We start from the raw sequence: 24,668 nt of genomic DNA, 5'->3' as shown, positions 1-24,668 counted from the left end.
TCAAGCAGACTAGAAACCCAGAAAGCGTCAGATTCCTCCACAGAAACACTGTGGGTGACAATGCCATCCTCCAGAAGTAAGTTAATACTAGGGACATGCTTTTGCCCCCTGGACTAAAAAATACAAGGTGATCTTGAGATGGTAAATGACATTAGGGAGGCATCCAAATGGTGAAATGTTCTAATGATGGGTGAATTCAGTTGCCCACACACACATTGACTGGAGAAAAGTTCCAGTCATGAAGAAGAGGTTAAATTCCTTGATGCCCTAAATACAGGTTAGAACAACCCAAACCCTGATTACTATTTTACATTGTGGAAAACTTCTTTTTTTACTGTCAAGCCTTAACAAAGGACACACAAGAATGTCTTATTGATTCTGATAGCACTGTACTCACTATTTCCAATTGGTTCAACAACACTCACATCTTGTACTCAGTCCTGGCTGGCACCTGTTAGGGTTAATTCCAGCTCCAAAAGGATATCTCCAAACTTAAAGAATGGGAATTGAAATGGCAATATAAGCAAGTGCAGTGATGAATTTCAAGGCAAAAAACAACAACAAAACAAGACAAAAAAACCCAATTTCACTACACACTGATGGAATCTGAAGTAGTGGTGACTGACTGAGAAAGAGCTGTTGGGATTGTACTACACAGCTTGATAAAAATGTCAACCCAGTGTGCAACCATTGTAAGGATGGTGAATTCCATGATAGGCATAATTAGGAAAGGATTCAAAAATAAACTGCCAACATCATACTGCCCATATACTAATTTATTATGTGTACACAATGGGAGTACCATGTACAGTTGTGGTCACCACACCTAAAAGGGGTATCATATAGTTGGGAAAAGTGAGGAAAATGACAAGTAAAATGATAAAGGGGCTGGAGCAATTCCCTGTGTGGAAAGGGTGCAATATCTGGGACTGTGTATCTTACAAAAAAGGCAAGTAACAGGATAAATGATAGAAAGATACAAAATTATGCATGATATGGAGAAAGTCAGTAGGACCCATGTTTCTCCCTCTTCAAAATGCTATAACCTGGCGTCATCCCATAAAGTTGAATAAAAATTATGGGTTGGATCCAAATTAATCTTGTTGCTCATAATTCCCATTGAAAACAATTGGGCTTAAGTCATGACTCACTTGCCCAACTGATTTCCATGGTACCTAAATTCAATTAATTTAATCTGTATCTAATCCAAAGATGAAATGGCACCAAATATCCTTAAAACAATGTGGGAATTATACAGTTTTGGAAAATCCCCACAACCCGCAAGAACAATTCCTACCTGTGGAATCTTGTAAAGACTTAAGATATCTGCCATGCGTGAGGATGTATCAGAATCAAGTCCTCCAATGACTCCTATTAGATTTTTCTTGATGTCACATTGATAGTTAGGAACAAATGCCTGTGATTTGCAGAGCAGGTCTAGAGTGTTACGGTAGGTCTTCCTGGAATCAGAATAACTGTCATAGATGTGGAAGCCAAGTGTGACATTGGGCAAGATCTTGGGATTCTCATTGATCTCATGAACAGCAAACACCAAGGCCAAGATGTGCTGGTAGAACTTAGTTACCACTCTGCAAATAAAATGATCTTTCTGTTTCGTGGAAGAATTAAAGAGTGCACAAAACAATTTTATCCCAATACTGATCAACTATGCAGCTGCCTGACTATAAAGAGAGGGCACAACCACCAAAATTGGTAATAGTTAAGTCTGTCTGGAATTTTGGATTCACTTTCTTTAATGTCAGTTTTGTTCAACATCAGCATTTCTTGCCAGAGATTCAAATATCCGTCTAGGAAATTTAACAGAGTAAACAAAGGCTGACACACATTTCTTTTTATTTATCTGTTGTTTTTGACAAACATATACTATGGAACTGATGTCATTTATATTCTACAGTTCATACACCACATTTGAATACCTCTCATCTAGTTGTTATTTGCAACTTGGAATCCACATAGGAGTGAAGGCAGACAAAGACAGGAAATTTTCAACATTTGCTGCCATTTTAATTCAGCAAATGTCTTCAAGAGAAGCATGGTCCAAAATTCTGCCTAGAATTCTTCTGTCTACAAAAGAGCTGCTTTTCATTCTATATTACACCTCTTTGCCAGTGACCATCTCCATTAGGAGATATCGTATCAAATTCTATGATAGAAAATCACAGAATTATTAGGATATGTGGGGAGGGCAACACACTGAGGCAGAGAAAAGGAACTGGGGATGCACAGTTAGTATTAGCAGCAAACAGTAATAAGAACTGTTGCCCCCTTTTTTTAGAATTTACAAAACCCAAAAGCTATTCTAATCCTAACTCCTATGTTGTAAGCACAAGGTAATTTTCAGGCATTTTTCCCCTGTAAATCCTGCTCCACTTTCAGATCATGCACACCTCCCCAAAGGTAGAATGACATAGAAGTGAAACTTTTATACGTGTGCGTAAATTTGGTGCATTTTTCCCATGGTAAGTTTCAACATGTATGTACAGGGTATTTAATCACTTTATTAATATATTGTATTACTATACCACCTTTCTGGGACCAACCAAGATGGTTTCCAGAATTTCAGAATATGAAAACCATAGTCAAATAAGAAACATAGCCTTTGGAAATCACATTGCAAAAACTGAATGATGTTACAGGTCATGTTGCCAATGTGGCCAAAGTGATGGTATACTTGATTCTGTGCGTTTCATACTAGCCAAAGTTAGCAGCAACTTATTCATTCATATCTGTACAAACATTATATACTTTTTTTTTTTCAAAAGGTCAAAACAGTTTGCCATCATAGAAACAGAAGAGTATATAACGTCAAATTGACATTCGTAACATACTTCTTGGAAATAAATGTCCTTACAATGGAAACTTAATCGACTCCTGTGAGGGGTGTTTAACAAATAAAATTCTATGGAACATATAATTGATATGAGATGCAACCGCACCAATGATGACTTCATTTGGCTGGTGCCACTCATGTGGAATAGGAAGCGGGTCAGTTGGTGCACATTTCATAGTACTCACTGTGCACACTTGGTGAGGAAGGAAGAAAACCACCAGCAGCAGCAACATCACAAACCCCAAACGCCTGAGGCCAAATCTTTCCTGCAAATGTTGATGTTCTTGCTCACTTTACAGCAGCAGCATCACTAGCTGCTTTGCGACTGGTTTAAAGAAGCTGGCTTGGCTAGAAGTTGAGTTCTGCTAATGTATTTCTGAAAGAGGCTGCTGCCATCCTTATGCTTAGCCTCATGTCTGCTCTAAATTGTGCCTTGAATGCCAGTGGAGAGACAATTATTTCAAGTCTTGCTTATACAATGCAAATAGGAGAACTATACAGTCCTGGTGACAAAGCCCTGCAATGTGATTTTAGCAGCCAGTGGCACAGCACAGGTTTTATTGATCTGAACCTTGTTAGGTTCTTATTTTTCTTTTTAATGCCTTCTGGGACTAGAGCTTTAGCCAAGTGAATAAAAGGCAGTGATTTTGGTAATTACAGGGGTGATAATCGCTTCTGTGATGTTCTTGAGCTCCCTCCAGTATGGAGGCAACATGCCTGGTAGTTCTTCCACAATGTTCCTCTGGTCGTTAGTGGGACAGGAAATGGATGCTGAGTTCAGAATAGCCTACAGTGACCCATAGGATGGGATCAAGGAGCAAATGGGCATGCCTGGAAAAGCAATGGAAAATGTGTCATTTATTTGATTTTAGACTTTGTTTGGCTATTGATGTAAATGTAGATTCTATTTGAAAGTTACCACAGTTATACTCAGCAATAAAATGGATTGTATCCAGAGTCCATTTCACCCAATACTTCCAACTCTGAGTGGTTACAGAATTGCAGGGCTATCACCTATCTTTTATTTATGACTTCAAGACTTGGTGTTGCAATAGGAGGTAATGCAATTATGCCTCTGTACACCAAATGTTTATCCACATTTTTAGTGGGAAGTTGCCAATATTCTGTGGTAGATTTTCTTCAAATTGTTCATTAAAATTCTGGCCATTATGTAACCCCAGTACAACATCATGTCACCTTATTTTAGAGTTTGTGCATTCTGGATTTCTCCTGCTTGGCTGAAAAAGAAGGCTCCTCCATTCACTCAGGGAGCCAAGTGGTGGGAGGTAGGGGTGGACGAAAGTCCCTTACCTGTCCTCGAAGGACGTTCGCGGTGGGGGGGAGGCGCTTCGCTGTTCCCCCCACGAAGTTCAGGCCGGGGGGGGAGGCTTCCCGCCTCGCCCCAGCCGAAATTCAGGCCGGGGGGGAGGCTTCCCGCCTCGCCCGGCTGCAAACGCGAAAGTTTTTTTTTTTTTTTAAACGCCCCCTGATAGGCTACATGACGATTAACGTAGCCTATCATGGCTAGATCTGCAAAGTCAGCCGTGATAGGCTACGTCAATTGTCACGTAGCCTATCACGGGTGACTTAAAAAAAAAAAGCATGTACACTAATGGCGGCCCCCATAGGGAGCCGCCATTCGCGTTCCTTATTTAGTCGCTGTAGTCTACGTAAATGTTTACGTAGACTACGGCGAAAATAAGGGCAACGCAAATAGCGTTGCCCTTATTTTCACCGTAGTCTACGTAAATCTTTACGTAGACTACAGCAACCAAATAAGGAACGGGAATGGTGGCTCCCTATGAGGGCCGCCATTATCCGTACACACTTTTTTTTTAAAGTCACCCGTGATAGGCTACGTGACGATTGACGTAGCCTATCATGGCTGACTTTGCAAATCTAGCCGTGATAGGCTACGTTAATCATTACGTAGCCTATCAGGGGGCGTTTTTTTTCTTTTATTGCAATGGCGGCGGCGGCAGCTCGATCATCAGCCACTCGATCACCCGCCGAACCGCCGGCCGGACCCGCCGCCGGGAGGGACATTCGGTGAAGGTAAGTCCCGTCCCGGGGGGGGGGGTTGCGTGGGGCGGGAAGGTTCGGAGGATTTCTCCCCAAAACTTGTTCGGGGGGCCAAACAGATTGGCGCTCGGCCCCCCGAAGTTTCGGGGAGAAATTCTCCGCCAACCCTAGTGGGAGGCACTGGGTAAAACAAGGGTAAAAACAAGTCTGCAACCCTCAGGTAAGCCCCTTGGAACTTAATAGGGTGCTCTGAAACAACAGAGGAAGTTGCTTCAGAAAGAACTTTCTGCTTCAGTTTCCCTGGTATGTTTATTCCTCATTTTGTCCATTCCCTGAGCATGTGCAGAGTGTGCTTTTTATTCAAACAAAGAGAAGGTTGCTGATCTTTCCCTTCATGCTGCATTTGTACAAGTGAAGTGTGACTGCTTCAGAAAGAACTTTCCATTAAACTGTCTCTTTTTCTTCATGAGTTTCATAACAGAAGTATGATCTAGTGGTTAGAGTCTAGCCCAAAGTCACCCAGTGAGATAACTAACAGGTTGGATCATGAGCTGGATGTGGAAATACAAAGCTGAGCTGGGGGCAAGTGGGGTGCTGACATGTGTAGGAATAAGTTGCATTGAACTCAGTAAGACTTACTTCTGAGCGGACATGCACAGAGTTGGTTCTCCTCTCCATTTTAGCCTCACAATGTCGCCAACAAGGTTGGATGTGGAAACAAAAAGCCTAGCAGGGGGAATAATACTCATGCAGGGCTCCAGACCAGCATGGTCATTTTAAAAGGTTCTTTCTTTCTTTCTTTCTTTCTTTCTTTCTTTCTTTCTTTCTTTCTCTTTTTCTTTCTTTCTTTCTTTCTTTTTTCTTTCTTTCTTTCTTTCTTTCTCTTTCTTTCTTTCTTTCTTTCAAACAGCATTGCTTTAAACAAAGAGTGCATCGCTCAGGCATACCTAGGGCAGCCTTGTTTTGGGAAGCCCTGAGGAGGAGGAAGTGTTTTGGCTGAAAGTAAACAGAGACGGAGTATTTCAATTGAAAAAGAACACCCACAAACAAGGTGGTGAGCACAATTCATTAAAAAAAAAACACTTATGTATTTATTATCAGAATATACTACCTTGCGTTTTTATTTACGAAAATTTCGAGACTGTGCAGATAACACACAAAAAAGCCGCATGACTGCTGGCTCCGCAGGACCTCGTGGTGCCATTCCGCAGAGGATTCCGTGGCACAGTCTGAAGGGAATTCAATCCCATTTCAGTCTGTGTTGTTATTCTCTGACATCCCTAAGGAATGCAAATAGCGTCCACCACTTGATTTGCATTCCCCTTTTTTTCGCTGTTTTATCTTATGTAAATATTTACTTAAGATAAGTCGGCAAAAAATAGGGAATGCAAATGGCGGACGCCGTGGCCGCCATTCGCGTACACTGCGTGTTTTGGCTGCAGAGCGGAGCCAGCCAGCCAGGATTCCGGGGGGGGGGGACGGAGCACCTCCCCCCACCTGCAGAACCCGGCAAAGCCAGGTAAGTGGGATTTCATACACCTCTAGGAACTAGGCTGCTCAACTTCACTTTCCTAACAGGGAAAAGTGGCAGAGAATAAACTGTGGTCCCAGGCCAAATGGTTGTTGCTGGGCCAAAGTGTTGTCCCTGGGTCAGGGAGCAAATAATGTCAAGTAGGCATGGGGGGGGGCTGGGTGGAGGTCACCCCCCCCCACCATGAATCTAGTTCTACACCCATGGCTTATACTGAGAAAATGGGTCAAAGAAAGTGCTCTGAAGCTTGGCAGTGTAAGGGAGCTGAGCTTGAGGATAGTTTGTGCTCATTTTGATTTGAGGAAGAAAGGTCAAAGAATTCATTATTTATATGATTTTAAAGTTTGGCAGATATTCCCATCCCTACCCCCATAGACTTACATGGGGTTTATTTTGTAGCACCATTTCTCTGTTTGTTCGGAGTCTTTTGTAAAGCATTTTGTGACACTGACACAGAAGGCAGGATAAAAATACATAAATAAATAAATAAATAAATAAATATTAACACTCACTCACACATATACAGCAGTTTAATTTAAAGGACATCTGCTGAGAATGTTCAGGAATCAATAATTTTCATCACAACTCTTATTCAAAACAGATGTCGAACCATACCCTCTCTGGACCACCCAACACATATAGGAGTCTCCATCCACACACTCTTCCCCACTCACTGGATGTGAGGATCAGTGGTGGTGGAAAAGAGCCACATGGGAACGTCCAATCTTGTAAGGTCTGGCTGGGGAATGCTGGGTGTTGTAGGACTTTTTCTTGTCTAAACATGCAGAGGAATGTGCCCTTAGATCTACATTATACAGGTAAAGGAATCTCTACCCCCATACACCTTTCCTGGCAAAGATGGCATGCCCTGTGCCATCACTCCCTCTCCATCCCCTCCATGGTAAGCATGATGAAATGGAAGATTGGCAGGAGGATACCATCAGTATACAGAGGGGTGTGGAGTGCAGGAAAGGACCTATAGCCGAACGTTTTCCTTATGACAAACACAGCTGTGCCAGACGAGTCATATGGTTATTGTAATAAGAATTACTAATATAATGTCCATGTATATTTCAATATTCTACACTTCTATATACATGCTAATATTTGTGCAAATGGGAATTTGGGGGAGCTGGATTATAATCCTTAGAATCATTTCTTCAGTACATACTATAGACTTGTCCACAATTAGCTTTCAAAAGTAAAATTCCTTTATTGGAATGGTCATACACTGTCAGAAGTATATGGTGCTTATTCTGTAACTTCCACTCCCCCAACCTCCATCAAGGACATAAAAAAAAAAAAAAGCAATCTTAATGGGAAGAATATTTACATCTGTCATAAGTGCAAGAAGTTTCATTCTACACCTATTTGGTTCAGAGGTGTGATGCTTTCTGCAGAATAACCCAAGATAAGAGTTTGTGCAGGCCTCTGATTTACACTAGTGATGCTTTCTAGGGAACACAATTCACTAATGCTATCAGCAGAACAAAGGGATAAATATTAGATACTGCATTGTGGCCTCCTTATTAGCTGCTCCCTGTTGTTCAGATCAGGCCTCACCAAAATAATATAGCATTTGGGGGAAAAGATGCAGACCAATAACCCAGCACTGGAAACTAAGATGGAGAAGATTTCCACAGCTACCATGTATTTTCCTCTTGTGCTTAGGTAGGTTGGAACAAAGGATAGCCAGACACAGCAAAAAACTAACATGCTGAAGGTGATGAATTTGGCTTCATTGAAACTGTCAGGTAACTTCCTTGCTAGAAAAGCCACCATGAAGCTAAGAATGGCCAGGAATCCCATATAGCCCAAAACACAATAGAACATGGTGACTGAACCTTCATTACATTCCACATTGATTTCTACAAACACTGAGCTCATGTCCAAATCTGGGAATGGGGGAGAAATAGCCAACCAAACAGCACAAATGCCTACTTGAGCAAGAGAACAGGAGAGGACAATAGAATGTGCCAATCTTTTCCCCACCCATTTCTGAAAAATGTTCCCTGGCTTGGAGGCCATAAAAGCCACAACCACAACACTGGTTTTGGCCAAAACAGAAGAAATTGCAACAGAGAAGATGATGCCAAAAGCTGTTTGTCGAAGAAGGCAAGTCACCTTATTGGGCTGTCCAATGAAGAGCAAGGAGCAGAGGAAGCAAAGAAGAAGAGACATGAGGAGGACATAGGTAAGGCTCCGGTTGTTGGCTTTGACAATGGGAGTGTCCCGTTGCTTAATGAAGATAACAAGCACTACAGCTGTGACCAGAGAAAAGAGAAGAGCCAAAGAAGCTAAAGTGATTCCCAAAGGTTCTTCAAAAGAAAGGAAGCTTTTAACTTTGGGAACGCACTCATCTCTGCCCTTGTTTGGATATTGATGTTCTGGGCAGCTGATGCAATAATCCATGTCTGAAAGAGAAAAAAAAGTATGCTACTATTATTATTGTTCTCAGGGTAAGATGCTTCTTTTCAATAATTCACTTCACCTAGTTCATGAGATTCTTAATGGTAACAGATTGTAATGTCAATGTGATGACAGTCAGGTGTATGGTGTGTGCAGCTCTGACAGGTAGAGATCCTAACCCGGCATTCTTTAAAAATCAATGTGATAGCAGTCAGCCAATCAAGTAGAGAGAGGAGGCACTTTCACTGGGTTTTCTCCTCCTTGTAGAAAGCTTTGTCCATCTCCCTCCACTACAATGGCAGATTGGCAGAGGGGAGTAATGATCTGTCTACCTGACCTATTTTCATGCATTTTGTGTCATATAGGAGAGGAGAGAAAAGGGCAGGTAGACAAAGTATATCTCAGGATCTGCACCCTGTTAGTGGGAAGGGATCATGCTTGGAGTGTGGTGCTGGTTCACTTTTGTTTGTTTTGAATTCTCCAGCAAATGGGAAATAAGCACATCCTTCTGCCTCTTTTTCAGTGGCCCAAAGTCCAGCAACGGCAGGCATCTGTATCCTCTAGATTGCACCTTTTGTCTTTAATCCCATGTAACTGCATATTTGATCCAAGTCATGTGTGTTAACAATGTATCTCCTACCTGTCTGATTTGTGATCTTCCCTGCTGGACATGCAGCACAATCATAGCAGCAGAATTTCTCCCCTTCCTTCTTTTTTCTGCTGTAACCAGGATGGCACCTGTCATTACAGAGAGAGGAGGGTGGCACCTACCCATGAACAAAAGGAACAGCTCTGAGTGAACGTTTGCAGAATGTTTGCTTAAAAATTGTAGACTGGTAAATAGCAGGGGTGATGACATGGAGAAATAACAATGATGTTCCTCAACCAGCTTCCTGTGATGGAGATGTGTGCAATAGCAACTTCCTGCTCGTGTTCCCCAGCAACTTGCATGCAGAGGCACACTGGCTCTTGATCCTGGAAGCAATATTTACCAAATATACGAGTAGTGGTCATTGGTAGCCTTATCCATCAGGAATTTATCTGATCCTCATTTAAATCCATTAATGTTGGTGGCCATCTTTCCATCATTTGGTAGTGAATTCCAAAATATGACTATGTGCTGTGTGAAGAAATACTTCCTTTTATCTGCCCTGAGTCTCCCACCCATCAGCTTCATAGGATGATCCCAGGTTCTAGTATTATGAGAGAGAGAGAGAAATGTCTCCCTGTCCACTTCCTCCACACAATGCCTAATGTTGTACATGCTAGGGATGTCAGAGAATTCTGCTGCAGACTCAAATGAGGCTGGATTCCAGAAAATCCAACCTCCGGATTCCGCAGCGGAACGGAATCACTTACCTCCAGCTCTGGAGGATTTCATGTGGGCTCTCTGGAAGACGATATGTGAATAGCAGCTGCCATTACCCTATCGCTGGGACAAATACAAACAAATGCCTGTGAATTGTGTCTCCTGCATTTGCATTTCTCAATCAGAGGGGGAAGAGGGTAAAATGCCTCCCTGAAATGATCCCCCACCCCACCTCAGAAGCAACTTCCTCTGTTGTTTCAGAGCACCCTATTAAGTTCCAAGGGGCTTACCTGAGGGTTGCAGACTTGTTTTTGCCCTTGTTTTACCCAGTGCCTCCCACCACATTGGCTCCCTGAGTGAATGGGGGAGCCTTCTTTTTCAGCCAAGCAGGAGAAAGCCTTGAAAGTTTGGATTTCACTGGCTGTTTAGGACACAACCCTATGCATGTTTAGACAGAAAAAAAGTCCTACAACTCCCAGCATTCCCCAGCCAGTTGCTTTAGGTGGGAAAGCAGTGCTTAGGTGGGAAAGCAGCGTCTGTCACCTCCAAATCAGAAGGCAATTTGCTTTCAATGGGATTTCCCTCCCTCCTTGAAAAGAGGCAGACACAGGCAAACCTCCGGAGTTTGCAAATAGCAAACCAGAAAGTGTGGACCGGATTCAATACGCTTTCTCAAATCACTGCAGATGACAGAATGAAAGATCCCTAACAAGCTACGAAAAAGAAACAGAACAGATTTCATAACCTTTGTACATCACTAGTACATGCCTATCATGTCTCCTCATAATTACCTTTCCTCTATGCTAAGCAGGCCCAGACATGCAAACCTTCCCTGATCGGAAAGTCGTTCCACCCCCTTCATTATTCCGGGTGCCCTTTTCTGCACTTTTCCCAACTCTACAAAATCCTTTTTAGGTGCAGTGATCAGTATTCCAACTGTGATTACACAGTTCATTTGTGTAAGTCAGTCTGTTATTGGCAATTTTATTTTCAATTGCTTTTCTAATTATGTATAAATTTCCCTTTGTCTTTTTTTTTAGCAGCCACAAACTTGGTCAATGTTTTCATCCAACTGTCCACCACATTCCCAAGGTTTCTTTCTTGGTCAGTCACCACCATCTCGGATCCCATCTGCACAGATGTGAAGTTAGACTTTTTTGCCTGAAGTGTGCATCACTTTACGCTTGCTTACAGTGAATGGCATTTGCCATTTTAATACACATTCTCCCAGTTAAGAGATATCGTTCTGGAGCTCTTTCAATCACTTTTTGTTTTGACCACAGTAAATAATATGGTATAATCAGCAAACATGGCCACCTCACTGCTCACTCGTAATTCCAGATCATTTATGAATGAATTAAAAAGCATAGATGCCAGTAAAGATCCTTGTGGGACCACACTGTTTACATCCTTCCATCGTAAGAATTGACCTTTTATTCCTCCTCTCAGCTTTTTGTTCTTTAACCATAAGGGGACCTGTCTTCTTATTCCTTAATGTTTGCTCAGAAGTGAGTATATCAAACATCTTCTGGAAGTCCAAGTAACCAATGCCTACCAGATCACCCCATCCACAGGTTTATTGACACTCTCAAAGAACTCTAAAAGGTTAGTATTATCATATCTGTGTCTTATCTTTGTTGAAGCCAATCTGATTCCTTTTCAGCAGCGCTTGTCCTTCTATATGCTTACTAATTTTAACTTTAATAATGGTTTCCACCAAGTTATTCAGATGTTAAGCTAATCAGTTTGTAATTTGCTGGATGACTGGATCCCCCCCACATCCCATTTTAAAACTTCCCATTACGTTGGCCATTCTCTACTATCTCTAGTCCTCTACTACAGAGACTGATCTTAAGGACATGTCACATATTTTTGTCAGAAGAGCTGCTATTTCACCTTTGAATTCTTTAAGAACTCTAGGATGGTGGATACCATCTGGATCTGGTGACTGATTAGCTTTCAATTTTTCAATAAGGTGGAGAACTTCATCTCTTGTCAGCACAATTTGCCTCAGTTCCTCAGACTCCCTTCCTGAAAATATCAGTTCAGGCATGGCAATCTGTCCTACATTATTTGCAGTAAAGATTAGGGATGGACAAAAGGGATGTACTTGGTCCCGCAGCTTGCTTCGCGGTGGGGGGGAGGCGCTTCGGTTCTCCCCCCGAACTTCAGGCGAGGGGGGGGAGGCGCCCCGCCTCGCCCGACTAAAATTCAGGCCAGGGAGGAGGGGCCCCATCCCTCACCGCCGAAATTCAGGCCGGGGAGGAGCGCCCCGTCTACCCGGCCACAAAAAAAAGTAAAGTAAAAAACAAAACAAAACCACACCCGTTATCGGCTACGTAACGATTTACGTAGCCTATCATGGCTAGATTTCCAAAGTCAGCCATGATAGGCTATGTAAATCATCACGTAGCCTATCATGGGTGACTTTAAAAAAAAAAAGCGCGTACGCAAATGGCGGCACCCATGGGGCGCCGCCATTTGCGTTCCTTAGTTTGGCACATCTAGTCTACGTAAAGATTTACGTAGACTACGGCGAAAATAAGGGAACGCTATTTGCATTGCCCTTATTTTTGTTGTAGTCTACGTAAATCTTTACGTAGACTAGACATGCCAAACTAAGGAACGCAAATGGCGGCGCCTCATGGGTGCCGCCATTTGCGTATGCGCTTTTTTTTTCAAAGTCACCCGTGATAGGCTACGTGACAATTTACATAGCGTATCACGGCTGACTTTGGAAATCTAGCCATGATAGGCTATGTAAATCGTTACGTAGCCTATCACGGGTGTGGGGTTTTTTTTTTTACTTTCCTTTTTTATTTTGCAATGGCGGCGGCGGCAGCCGGTCAGAAGACTGGCTGCTGCCGCCGCCCCCGCCAAACCGCCGCCGAACCGCCGCTGGGACCCGCCTCTGGGACCCGCCGCCCAGAGGGACATTCGCACGAGGTAAGTCCCATCCCGGGGGGGGGGCAGCGGAGAATTTCACCACCAATTTCGGGGGGCCGAATACGTTGGCATTCGGCCTCCCGGAGATTTGTGGAGAAATTCTCCGCCATCCCTAGTAAAGATAGATAAAAGAAACTCATTTAGCTTTTTGGCAATCTCCACATCCTCCTCTGGTTCTCGTTCAACTCTGCTGCCATCGAATAGTCCTACTTCCTCCCTATCCAGCTTCCTATTTCTGATATATGTAAAGAGTTCTTTATTGTTGGATTATACCTCTAATACTGCAATATTAGATTATACCTCTAATATTGCAGTTATTTAGCTTTCCCAGCTCTAAACTGCACATATTTAAATATGCATTTTTTTAACTTCCTGGTTTACGTAGAAATCAAAGGCGCGAAAATGGCGGGCACTCACCAAATGGGGTCATGGTGAGGCCGGGGAACTCACCAAGCTCGTGGGCATCCTGAGGACCAGTAGGGGGTGGTGGTGCGAGCAGGGGCGCTGCTTTGGCCTGGAGAAACAGAGCTAAGGTGAGTTCTTACATCCCTACTAGTGACAATGTGATACCAGATTGTTGTTGTTGTTGTACAGCAGTACAGCAGTACAACCACGTTGTTGTTGTTCAGTCGTTCAGTCATGTCCGACTCTTCGTGACCCCATGGACCACAGCACGCCAGGCCTTCCTGTCCTGCACTCTCTTCCGGAGTGTGCTCAAGTTCATATTCATTGCATCGGTGATTCTATCTAGCCATCTCATCCTCTGTCGTCCCCTTCTCCTTTTGCCTTCAGTCTTTCCCAGCATCAGGGTCTTTTCCAGAGAGTTTTATCTTCGCATTAGGTGGCCAAAATATTTCAGCTTCAGCTTCAGTATCTGTCCTTCCAATGAGCACTCAGGGTTGATTTCCTTTAGGATGGACTGATTTGACCTCCTTGCAGTCCAGGGGACTTGTAAGAGTCTTCTCCAGCACCACAGTTTGAAAGCATCAATTCTTCGGCACTCAGCCTTCCTTATAGTCCAGCTCTCACAGCCATACATTATAGGTAGCACATATATTGGGAGGAAAACCTGTTGCTGGACTATGCATGATACCATTGAAAATGGGAAGTATTTTCCTGCGCAGAGATACTAACACATCATGAACTCAATGGCTCTTGCCTCTGCTTTGTCAAGCTTATATTTTTATATTATTGTCTCTGCTTAGTTAGCTATGAGTGCCTGGAATTCAGATATGATCTATATAGCAGGGATCTGGAACTGCTGGCCCATGGGGTCAATATGGCCCATGGGAGTCCCCATCTAGCCTGCCAACTTCCGTGCTGCCCTTATCTCCCATCAGTAATTGGAGATAAGGGATTTCCCCCACCTTCCTCTCACGCTGAGATGAGACCTTTAAATAAAACTCCATTATTTGCTTTTTTAAAAACCTAATTGTAGCTTGGAGGCGTTTTGTTGCAGGAGGGTTAATCCTCCCTTCCTAAACTGTGTGACTCCCCCTCCTCTGTTGGAATGAAGCTATTCTAAAGCTCCCATTGGTGCGTCGCTCTTAAAACCTAAGTGCAGCATGGGGGAACATTGGGGGGGGGGTGCTGCTGTGGTGGGAAAAGCTAAACGTCCCCAGTGCTGTGACCCCCCTCCCCTGGAATCAGTGGGGGCTTTAAAAAAGCCCAATAGCAGTGTGTGTGTGTGTGTGTGTGTGTGCGCACGCGCGCGTGCCTGATAGTGATATAGCTTCAGCCCTATGTTAAGGACAAGTTGAATGAATTGTATTTCACCCTTATAACCAGAAATGCAAGTTTACTCAGTGGTATCTGTGTTTGGTTTCTCAAGTAAATGTGCATGGCATTTCAGTCTCCTCTATATATTAATCAGGATTCCAGTAAACTCAATGGTGCTTAATTTTGAACGTATACAAATTTACCTAGGAGAAAGTCCCTTTGAGCTCAAAGCTCCTAAAAAAAATTATAAGATTGTACTATCAGCCCCATCTATATATTAATATAAAGAACACATTTTTGTTCACTCTGTTTCGATCCCTATATATTATCCGATTGAGTTCAGAATGGTCTCAAATTAAAGCTGCTGATGCCTAGATTTGCAGAAAAATAATTGCACCCTGAGAAATAAATTGATAGCTTTGCAATTAACTGTTAAAGATTATAATAATTTGTATCACAGAGCTGAATGGGTGCACAATACATGATCACATGCGTTCACTATTGATGTCTAGAATTGCAGAAAAATACGCCCGTTTTTAAAAATTACTTGAAACATCAATAATTAAATGTTAACATTTTTAATGTAAGCATGGTCTACCTTCTCACTGTATTGTGATTAGGGATGTACGAAAGTCACTTATCTTTTCGCAGCTTGGATTCACGGAGGGGGGGAGGCGCTCCATCCCTCACCCCCAAAATCCTCCCTGGGCCAGCTCCACTCTGCAGTGGCTCCGCGGAGCCGCCAGCCAGGGCCGTCCGGAGCCGGAGTTCCAGCCATGGATGGGCTGCTGCTGCCGCGATTTCCGTCCAGCGAAGCTGCCATACGTAGCCTATCACGGCAAGCCAAAACACTGCAGGGTGGCCGCCATTCGCAAGTCAGTGCGGACGGCAGCAGGTAAGTGCTCCGTTTTGCATGCCTTTCTTGGGTTGGGGGGGCAGGGGCTTCGTTCCACCACAGATTTCAGGGGGCTGAATGCACTGGCATTCGGCCTCACCGAGATCTGTGGCGGAATTCTCTGACACCCCTAATTGTGATGTGATTACCTTGCGATGCCATTCTACACATGGTCCCCACTATTGCTATTGCAGGTCATGTGCTGTATGAACAGGAATATTTCCAAGAAAGCCTGGAGGTATGTACTTCACTGAGTACATGGCCTGGTACCTCCCAATTTTAACTCCTACACTGTACTTACTGTAGAGGTGGGGTGGGAAACTGAATGAGCCCCCCTGTATAGTTGGAAAGGATCAATAATTTCAGTGTTGAAGTAAATAATATGGGTAACATGGAGTGGGGCCAGTGAAGGGGCATGGCCTTGGAAGAGCCTGGAGGTCTAGACAAAGAGGCCTGGAGGTCCACATTTTGGCCAAGGACCAGAGGTTCTGCATCCCTAACACTACTGCATGCTATAGGATGTATGCCAGGGGTATTGAACCTCTTTCAGTTTGAGTGCCAAATTCCTGGTTGGATAACCTCTCAGGGGCCACACTGGGTGGAGCCAAAGGCAAAGGCAGGGGGGGGCTAAAATGCCAGCCCATTGTAGCTTCAAGCTCTTAACTGCCAGTCATTGAGCCTTAGGAGAAGCATGTTGATTGTTTAGAATGGGGAGAAAACCACAGAAAAGCTGGGAAACCACCAAACAATCAGTGGTCAGGGGAAAGGGTATGTGGCCACCTGAAGAACCCTGAAGGGATGGATTGGGACCCCAAGCAGGCTGGATATGGCCCCTAGGTCTGAGTTTCTACATCGCTGATGTATGCAGTCCCCAGTCCCTTGGGCTGTCCCTGTCTAGGGGGAATGAATGGTGTCTCTCCTTCAGATACAGAAAGATATTTTCTTAGATTACTGTTACTACATGTTGCTGGTGCCACCAGTAGGGGTGTATGGATTTCTCACCCCATTCTGGTCCGGGGCGTCCACGGTGGGGTGGGAGGTGATCTCTCCCTCCCACCGGAATCCTCCGGGGCGAGTCCACGGAGCTGCCGGCCGGGGCCGCCCACAGTTGACTTCCGTCTGCTGTTGGGCTGTGGCCAGAAATGGTGGCCGTCATAGAGGCTGCCATTTGCGTCCCTGCATTAGCCATCCTAGGCTACATATATATTTAAGTAGCCTATTACGGCAAAAGGCAGGGACGTAAATGGTGTAGCGGACGCTATTTGTGTCCTTGCTCTTTGCCGTGATAGGCTACATAAATACTTATGTAGCCTATCATGGCTAAAGTAGGGCGGGAAATGGCAGCCACAGACTGGGGCAGCCATTCGCAGCCGCAGACCAGGGCAGCGGACAGACTGGACAGCCAACAAAAGGTAGGGTCCGTCCCGGGGAAATTTCATGGGGTGGCGCGGGGGATTGCTTCATTCCGCCATGGACTCCGGGAGTCCATGGCAGAATTCTCTAACATCCCTAGCCACCAGTTACAAAGATACCAGAACATATAATTGGGTAGTATATGATACTTTTAAAGAAGCAGCTCAAGCACATAATTTAGTAATTGAAGATGTGGAATAGCAGAGATGCTTAGAGGTAAATAAATAATGGTAAACTTGACATTTAGTACTTGAATTAGCATTTTGAATTGTTTACATGGACTTCTGTTATGAAATCTTAATCTCTGTTATGAAATCACCACATGATATACATATATTAAAATGTGAAGCAATTTCTTTAGCAATCAGTATCTTGAGTTTTACTAGGCTGATTCTCTCTCTCTCTTCCTTCTCTCTCTCTCTCTCTCTCTCTCTCTCTCTCTCTCTCTCTTCCTTCCTTTCTCTCTCTCTCTCTCTCTCTCTCATACACCCCCACACACATATATAGCATTTACCACACAGACTCGGCAAAAAATACAAAAAAACACTTTTGGGGCTAGTTTCATCAAAATAATTGGGAAAATATGTTTGTTTTTAAATTATGTATAACTCCAAAACTGGGTCATAGTGATTTCTGGGATTTTTTATTTTGAAAAAGCTTTCAAAACTGAACACCTGTTTCACTTACTGTACCAGTCTATCTCTAACAGTTTTAAGACAAATTTAATATGAAGTTGTGAAATCTCAAGATTAGGTGAAACAGCTGATTGATAAAGTTACTAAATCACAAGTTACACATGCATGGTTGTGAATTTTTTTGCAGTGGGTACAGTTAGTTTTCCTTTACTGCAGCATATGGAATCATGCCTCAAAACTGCCTGGCTAGTGGAAGTTCTCCGTACAAGGTATGACTGACAGGCACTGGCCAGAGTCAATAGTTAGTGGGTCCCTCCACTTCTTTTTTATACTGGTTTAGACTTCTATGGGCACAATCCTATAGTGATAGGTGGCTGAACTCAGAGGCGACTACCTATCCAATGCAGGGTGGGCAGAGGATGGAGGGGATCTTCTCCTCCGTGCTCCGGTCACCCTGCATTAGTGGCTACATGGCCTATTTCGGCTATCTAGCTGCAGCGCTTCAGAGCGGAGTGGGCCCAGCTGGACAGCACATAGGAAGCATCGTAACAACACTTCTGCCATCCCTTACCCTTCCCCACCTGTGGGAACACCCCCTTTTCTCCTGCTCCATGCTGGTCTCATGAGCTCAGGACAAACCATACCTCTTACAAGGGGGCGGGGAGACAGTTTTCTCGGAACTGGCCTCAGAGTGCGGGCTCCAAGGTTGGTTCCTGAAAACTGAAAAATCCTATGGCTGTCTAGCAGCCATAGGATTGCACCCTTCATCATTCAGTGACCAAGAACTGAATAGAGGTACTGCGGCTATATCCACACCTGAATGAAACATCCATGCCACTGGATTCTGTCTTCATTAATGATGAACTTTTTTCCAGGAGGAGCCTGTTTATCCAGCTGTCCCACTTTGATTCTGACATAGGAGTTATTTGGGAAAGTCACCAAGTTTATAATATCAAATCCAGCCAATAATTCTCCATGTTCACTGAACTTAACTTCATCCCCTGCATTGTTGTTGAAGGAGATCCTCTGAATCAAAGAGTAAAGCTAGGAGAAAGGAGAAATGGATCAAAGAGATTAAAAAGAATTTCATTTCAAATACCTCTCCAAGGTGGAGTGAGTTATGTATTTATTAATTAACTAATTTTATGATTTAGAAAATGGTAGTAGTGCAATAGTTGGTTTTTTTTATCAGCAGCAGCAGCAGCAACATCATCCCCACCATAGAATTTAAGGTAATCCTTAATATCCTGAGTAGCAGGATATTCAGGATAGAAAAAGAATAACTTATTCTAACAGCATAAAATTAAACTCGGTGCCGATGATATCCCGATGGCCTCTAGCTTAGATGGCTATTAGGCAGGATCATGGAAGAGAAGTCTCTGAATGGGTACCAGTCATGATGAATATTGTAATTGAGTGGCCCTGGCCATTCCCCTCCCTAGCTGTAATAAAGGGAGTGCTTACAGGATTTTTAAATAAAAAAGTCCCCAAAAGATTATAGTGGCTTAGACACAGCTGGCAGCAATCCAGGCAAAAACCAAGCAAATGGATGAATTTCAATGGAGGGATGATCTCTGAAGGTGGCTTCCTGCAGCTGGAGGGGGGTGAGAACCCCGAGGCAGATATGAGGCCAGCATTCTCAGGCAAAAAGCTCCACCAGATTCATGTTTGGCATCAAGGTCAGTGATCTGACTGTTAGCTGGCCGAGTCAGGGAGTTCAGGTCAGCTGCCACACCCCTCTTCCAGGATGGAAGTGTAATCAGTTAAGAGGATGCAAAAATGATTCTGGTTGTTTTGTTGCATGTTACCCTTTATTGCTTGCCTAGTGACAGGACTTGGAAGTAGGAGTGCATGAAAGCCACTTACCTGGTCTCGCAGCTTGCTTCGCGGTGGGGGGGAGGCGCTTCGCTGCTCCCCCCGAAGTTCAGGCCGGGGGGGAGGCTTCCCGCCTCGCCTGGCCAAAATTCAGGCTGGGGAGGAGGCGCCTCGCCTTGCCCAGCCGCGAAATAAAAAGTTAAAAAAAAAACAAACGCCCCCATGATAGGCTACGTGACGATTAACGTAGCCTATCACGGCTAGATCTGCAAAGTCAGCCGTGATAGGCTACGTTAATCGTCTCGTAGCCTATCACGGGTGACTTAAAAAAAAAAAAAGTGCGTACGCAAATGGCGGCCCCCATAGGGAGCCGCCATTCGCGTTCCTTATTTGGTCGCTGTAGTCTACGTAAATCTTTACATAGACTACGGCGAAAATAAGGGCAACGCAAATAGCATTGCCCTGATTTTCGCTGTAGTCTACGTAATCTTTACGTAGACTACAGTGACCAAATAAGGAACGTGAATGGCGGCTCCCTATGGGGGCCACCATTAGCCGTACGTGCTTTTTTTTTTTTTTAAAGTCACCTGTGATAGGCTACGTGACGATTTACGTAGCCTATCATGGCTGACTTTGCAAATCTAGCCATGATAGGCTACATTAATCGTCACGTAGCCTATCACGGAGGCGTTTTTTTTTTTTTTTTACTTTTATTGGAATGGCGGTGGTGGCAGCCGGTCGAAAGACCAGCTGCCGCCTCTGCCCCTGTCGAAGACCTGACGAAACACCGCCGGGACCTGCTGCCGGGAGGGACATTTGGGAAAGGTAAGTCCCATCCTGGGGGGGGGGTGCGGGGGGGGTGCGGAGAATTTCTCCCCGAAACTACTTCAGGGGGCCGAACACATTGGCACTCGGCCCCCCGAAGTTTCGGGGAGAAATTCTCCCCCATCCCTACTTGGAAGTGCAAAGAAAGCATGTATTTTCTGTATTTCCTTTGTATAAGGCATGGGTCTTCTGAACTATGCCTTGGTGACACCATTCAGTAAAATCCAGAGCCTCATTAATTAAACCCACTTCTGGCGGTGAGGATTGGGTGAAAAGGACCCTGGGACACCCTACCTACTATAACAGATTTATGCACCTTTGAGGTCCACAGGCACTATGCCATTGAATACCAGCTGTTGAGATCAAGAACAGAAGGGTTTAGCCTTCATTTCTTCCTTATGAGCTTTCTAGAGGCATTTTGCTGGCCACTATGGAAACAGGATGCTGGACTAGATGGACCATTTGGCCCTCCCCAATAAAACACAATATTTGTATTAGGGATGGGTGTATGAGCAATTTTTGAGATCATCAGGAATCTCTGAATATTGTCTCGCTGCTCATTGTGTTACTGATTCCCATTTGCGATCACCTCTCACTTTGTGCAAACAGGGACCTTGCACCATTCGAGCAGTGGTCAAATGGGAGATTTGTGCAGATCTTCCAAATTTGCACAACTCTCCCAAAATTTGCAGAAATCTGCCCAAGTCTGCACAAATTTCCTCCATAGACTAAGGTGGGATTGATTCAGTCTACTGAGGAAATTTGCACAAGTCGAACTGGGAATCAGGAATGAAACAAACATGTGGATGTGTTGGACAATTTCAAATACTTTTGGCAGATATGTGATTGCGCTTGTGACCACATTTGTATTCGATGCTTCGAACAGGGCATGCTTGCACATTTTGCAAACAAAAACAAAATTCCCATATATCCCTAACTTTTCTGATAGAAGATTCATGACAAGGGAATATATCCCACTTTAGGTACAGGAAAACACGGGGATGCATGTAACTTCATCAGTTGGTGGTGCTGATGAGAGAACTTCAAAAATGGTCCCTCAATAATAAATGAGGCTGTAAATATTTGTGGCATCAATGTCTGGAAACTAACAGCATGAGTTGAGGGCAAGGAGTGGGACAAAAAGAGAGTTCTCATGCTTCACAGAAATCTAGGGAATGTTGTTTTTGTTTGCAAAATGTGCGAGCATGCCCCATTCAAAGCATCGAATATGAATGTGAGCATAAGCACAAGTACATATCTGCCAAAAGTATTCACAAATTGTCCAACACGTCCTCATGCTTGACTAGTGTGTGACACCATCACATGGCATTTGAGTTATGAAAACAGGCCTTTAACAGTAAGGAAACATTACCTGCCAGGGTTCCACATTATGAGGGGGGAATCTGCCCTCATCCTCCATTGCTCTGTGTTTGGTTCTAGATGAGTACAAGCCATGAAAAGCATGCACCAGAGCATACACAGCATTGTAGATACTGTAGCTATGGCCAGTCATGCTCATTTCAAAAAAAGGTGCAGTAAGGCTCTCCAGCCTCTCCTCTCCAGAACAGGAGTCACTTAATTCCTTTGGGTTGTGGGAATTCTGAATGGAACAGTCAAATGCTTGCTCCCAGAAATCCTTGATAAAACCACCTCCATTTGCCCCAGATGGGTGGATTGTTTGAAGAAATTCTTGGAAGCCCAGAACCTGCTTTGTTTGAATTGTAAAAGAGATAGCGCCATGGAGTACCTGCATATCAAACACCTTTTGAAGGCAATGCAATGTAAAATCAATCTGAGCCGTCATAATCCACACTTTCCCTGCAGAGATCATCTTCTCATATTCAGCAGCTATTGAAGAAGGTAAAGTTCTTATAAATACAATACCCTTCAGCCGTGCAAGGGATCGATTTTCTCCATAAATAACAACTGCATTGGCTTTGCTCTTCAAGAAAACAGGAATATTAGTAAGATAGAGATCAATGATTTCATCTATGCTAAGGAAGTTATGTGTCTTTGGAACGATTTCTGTGAATGCTGAACAGATTCCATTCTGGGACAGCATTGGCTCTAAGACCTGCAAGAAATGTTCTCCACCTTTATTTCCTAGTGTGATGAGCCCTACCCATTTCCATCCAAAATGCAGAAGTAACTGGATGATTCCCAGGTACTGAATATCCTCATTGGGGACCATGCGGTAAAAGGGAGAGAAATCTGTTCCATCACTCACTTTTGGTTCAAATGAGCCATATGAAACCTAAAAACAAAAACAAAAAACAAAAAACTAACCAGTTTGGGGTGGCAGCTATTGCAGAAATTGAAAAGGACTATCTGAGGGCTTCCAAACAGCGTGTGTGTGTGTGTGTGTGTGTGTGTGTATTTTTATTCACTCATATGTGTGATAACATCTATAATTGTTCATCCATAAGGATCCACAATGTATATCTTATGGAATTTCAACATCTATTAAAACCAACCAGTTAGAATTACACAGACATATTTTCTGCCTCTTTTACTTAGTGTTAGTATTTCCTTACATCCTTGTTTATAGTGAGGTATGCAGCACAAATGTGTTTTCTCCTTCTTCATTAGTCACTCTCAGTTCAGACCTCATCAGTGTATTTGTGAAGTTAGGATTCCATTTTACCCCAATGTATATTCTTTACAGATACTTACGTTGAGCTTCATTTGCCCTTTTACTGCCAATTCACCCAGTATGGAAAAATCCATTTGTATCTCTCCATCGTTCAGTTGTGTTTTCATGAACTGGAATAATTTGGTTTTACCTGCAAACTTGGCCACCTCGCTGTTCACCCCCAAACTGCAGATCGTTCATGCACAAATTAAATAACAACACTTCTTACTTTCCTTCACTGTCAGAACAGCCTACTTAATCTACTCTCTGATTCATTTTGCTTAACTAGTATATTCTTTGATTTGTACCTCACCATTACACCAAGAAAATGGCACTCAAGGTGGCACTCAAAATGGCACTCAAGGTTCTCAGCCCATAGGGGACCTGCACTTTTCTCCATATACTGCAAAGAGTATTCTGGAAAATTTGATGCGTGATTTTCTCAAAACCTTTTTGAAAGTCCAAATATATAATGTCAACTAGATCATCCATATCCATGTGCTTTTTGAAATGTTTGAAGAACTATTAAATTCTGGAGATTTCCTTTTGCAAAAGTCAAATTGATTCTTCTACAGTAAGTCTTTTCTTCTATATGCTTAATTGTTCTAACTTCAAACATGTTTTTCATCAGTTTATCTCAGACAGATGTTAAATGAACTTACCTCTGTTGTCTCGCACTTCTCCTGAATCCCTTTTTAAAAAAATAAATGTGCAGTTATTAACCAGCTTAAAATGCAGCTCTCTTGAAAATAAAGGGCCATGATAAAAGACAGTACCCCACTTTAGGCACTTTATACTGGATGGGAGTAACAAACCATTCAACATCACAGTAATTCAAGTCTATGCCCCAACCACTGATGCCAAAGAAGCTGAGGTTGATTGGTTCTATGAAGACCTACAACACCTTCTAGAACTAACACCAAAAAAAAGATGTCCTCTTCATCATAGGGATTGGAATGCTAAAGTAGGAAGTCAAGAAATAACCGGGATAACAGACAAGCGTGGCCTTGGTGTACAAAATGAAGCAGGACAAAGGCTAATAGAGTTTTGCCAAGAGAATTATTATTATTATTATTATTAATAATAATAATAATAATAATAATAATATTAAATTTATTAATCGCCCATCTGGCTGGTCACCCAGCCACTCTGGGCAATGTGCAGCACATAATAAAACAGTTTAAAACAATAAAATTCTACAATAAAAATGTTTTCTAAAATACCCTAACCCACCCCAAATGCCTGCCTGAACAACCACGTTTTTAATGGATGGCGGAAGCTCATTAAAGAGGGGGCATGGCGGAGTTCCCTAGGGAGGGAGTTCCACAGAGTGGGGGCCAGAAAAGGCTCTCTCCCTTGTCCCCACCAGTCTAGCTGTCCTGGCTGATGGCACAGAGAGAAGGCCATCTGAGACTGATCTTGTTAAGCGGCCTGTCTGGTGTTGCTGGAGGTGCTCCTTAAGATAGGCTGGGCCAGAACCATATAGGGTTTTAAAGGTCAAAACCAACACCTTGAATTTGGCCTGGAAAACAACTGGTAACCAGTGCAACTCCTTCAGCACTGGAGTGATGTGATCTTGCCGGCGGCTACCATTAATCAGGCGAGGTGCCGCATTCTGTACCAGCTGCAGCTTCCAAACTGTCTTCAAGGGTAACCCCACGTAGAG

The 24,668-nt window shown here is 43.5% G+C and overlaps 2 protein-coding genes across 2 annotated transcripts; both read right to left on the bottom strand.

Annotated features, from left to right (window-relative positions):
* On the bottom strand, window positions 1-3,132 carry LOC146342612 (vomeronasal type-2 receptor 26-like). Its single transcript, XM_084807931.1, has 3 exons — window positions 2,873-3,132; window positions 1,298-1,589; window positions 1-9 (listed from the first exon to the last, which is right to left on the bottom strand). Exons 1-3 carry the CDS (start codon window positions 3,082-3,084, stop codon window positions 1-3), a joined length of 513 nt encoding a protein of 170 aa, XP_084664057.1. The 5' UTR covers window positions 3,085-3,132.
* Window positions 3,133-6,917: 3,785 nt separating this feature from the next.
* On the bottom strand, window positions 6,918-23,687 carry LOC146342611 (vomeronasal type-2 receptor 26-like). The gene is made up of 5 exons (XM_084806207.1): window positions 23,665-23,687; window positions 22,118-22,218; window positions 18,547-18,774; window positions 9,454-9,580; window positions 6,918-8,818 (listed from the first exon to the last, which is right to left on the bottom strand). Exons 2-5 carry the CDS (start codon window positions 22,199-22,201, stop codon window positions 7,908-7,910), a joined length of 1,350 nt encoding a protein of 449 aa, XP_084662333.1. The 5' UTR covers window positions 22,202-22,218; window positions 23,665-23,687; the 3' UTR covers window positions 6,918-7,907.
* Window positions 23,688-24,668: the final 981 nt, after the last annotated feature.

Source organism: Heloderma suspectum, chromosome 6 (genome assembly GCF_057233095.1).
Source record: "Heloderma suspectum isolate Gila_16-S chromosome 6, 16-S_ref, whole genome shotgun sequence".
NCBI classification, from domain to species: Eukaryota; Metazoa; Chordata; class Lepidosauria; order Squamata; family Helodermatidae; genus Heloderma; species Heloderma suspectum.
Note: the sequence above shows the minus strand (reverse complement) of the source record. Positions and strands in the feature narration are given on the sequence as shown.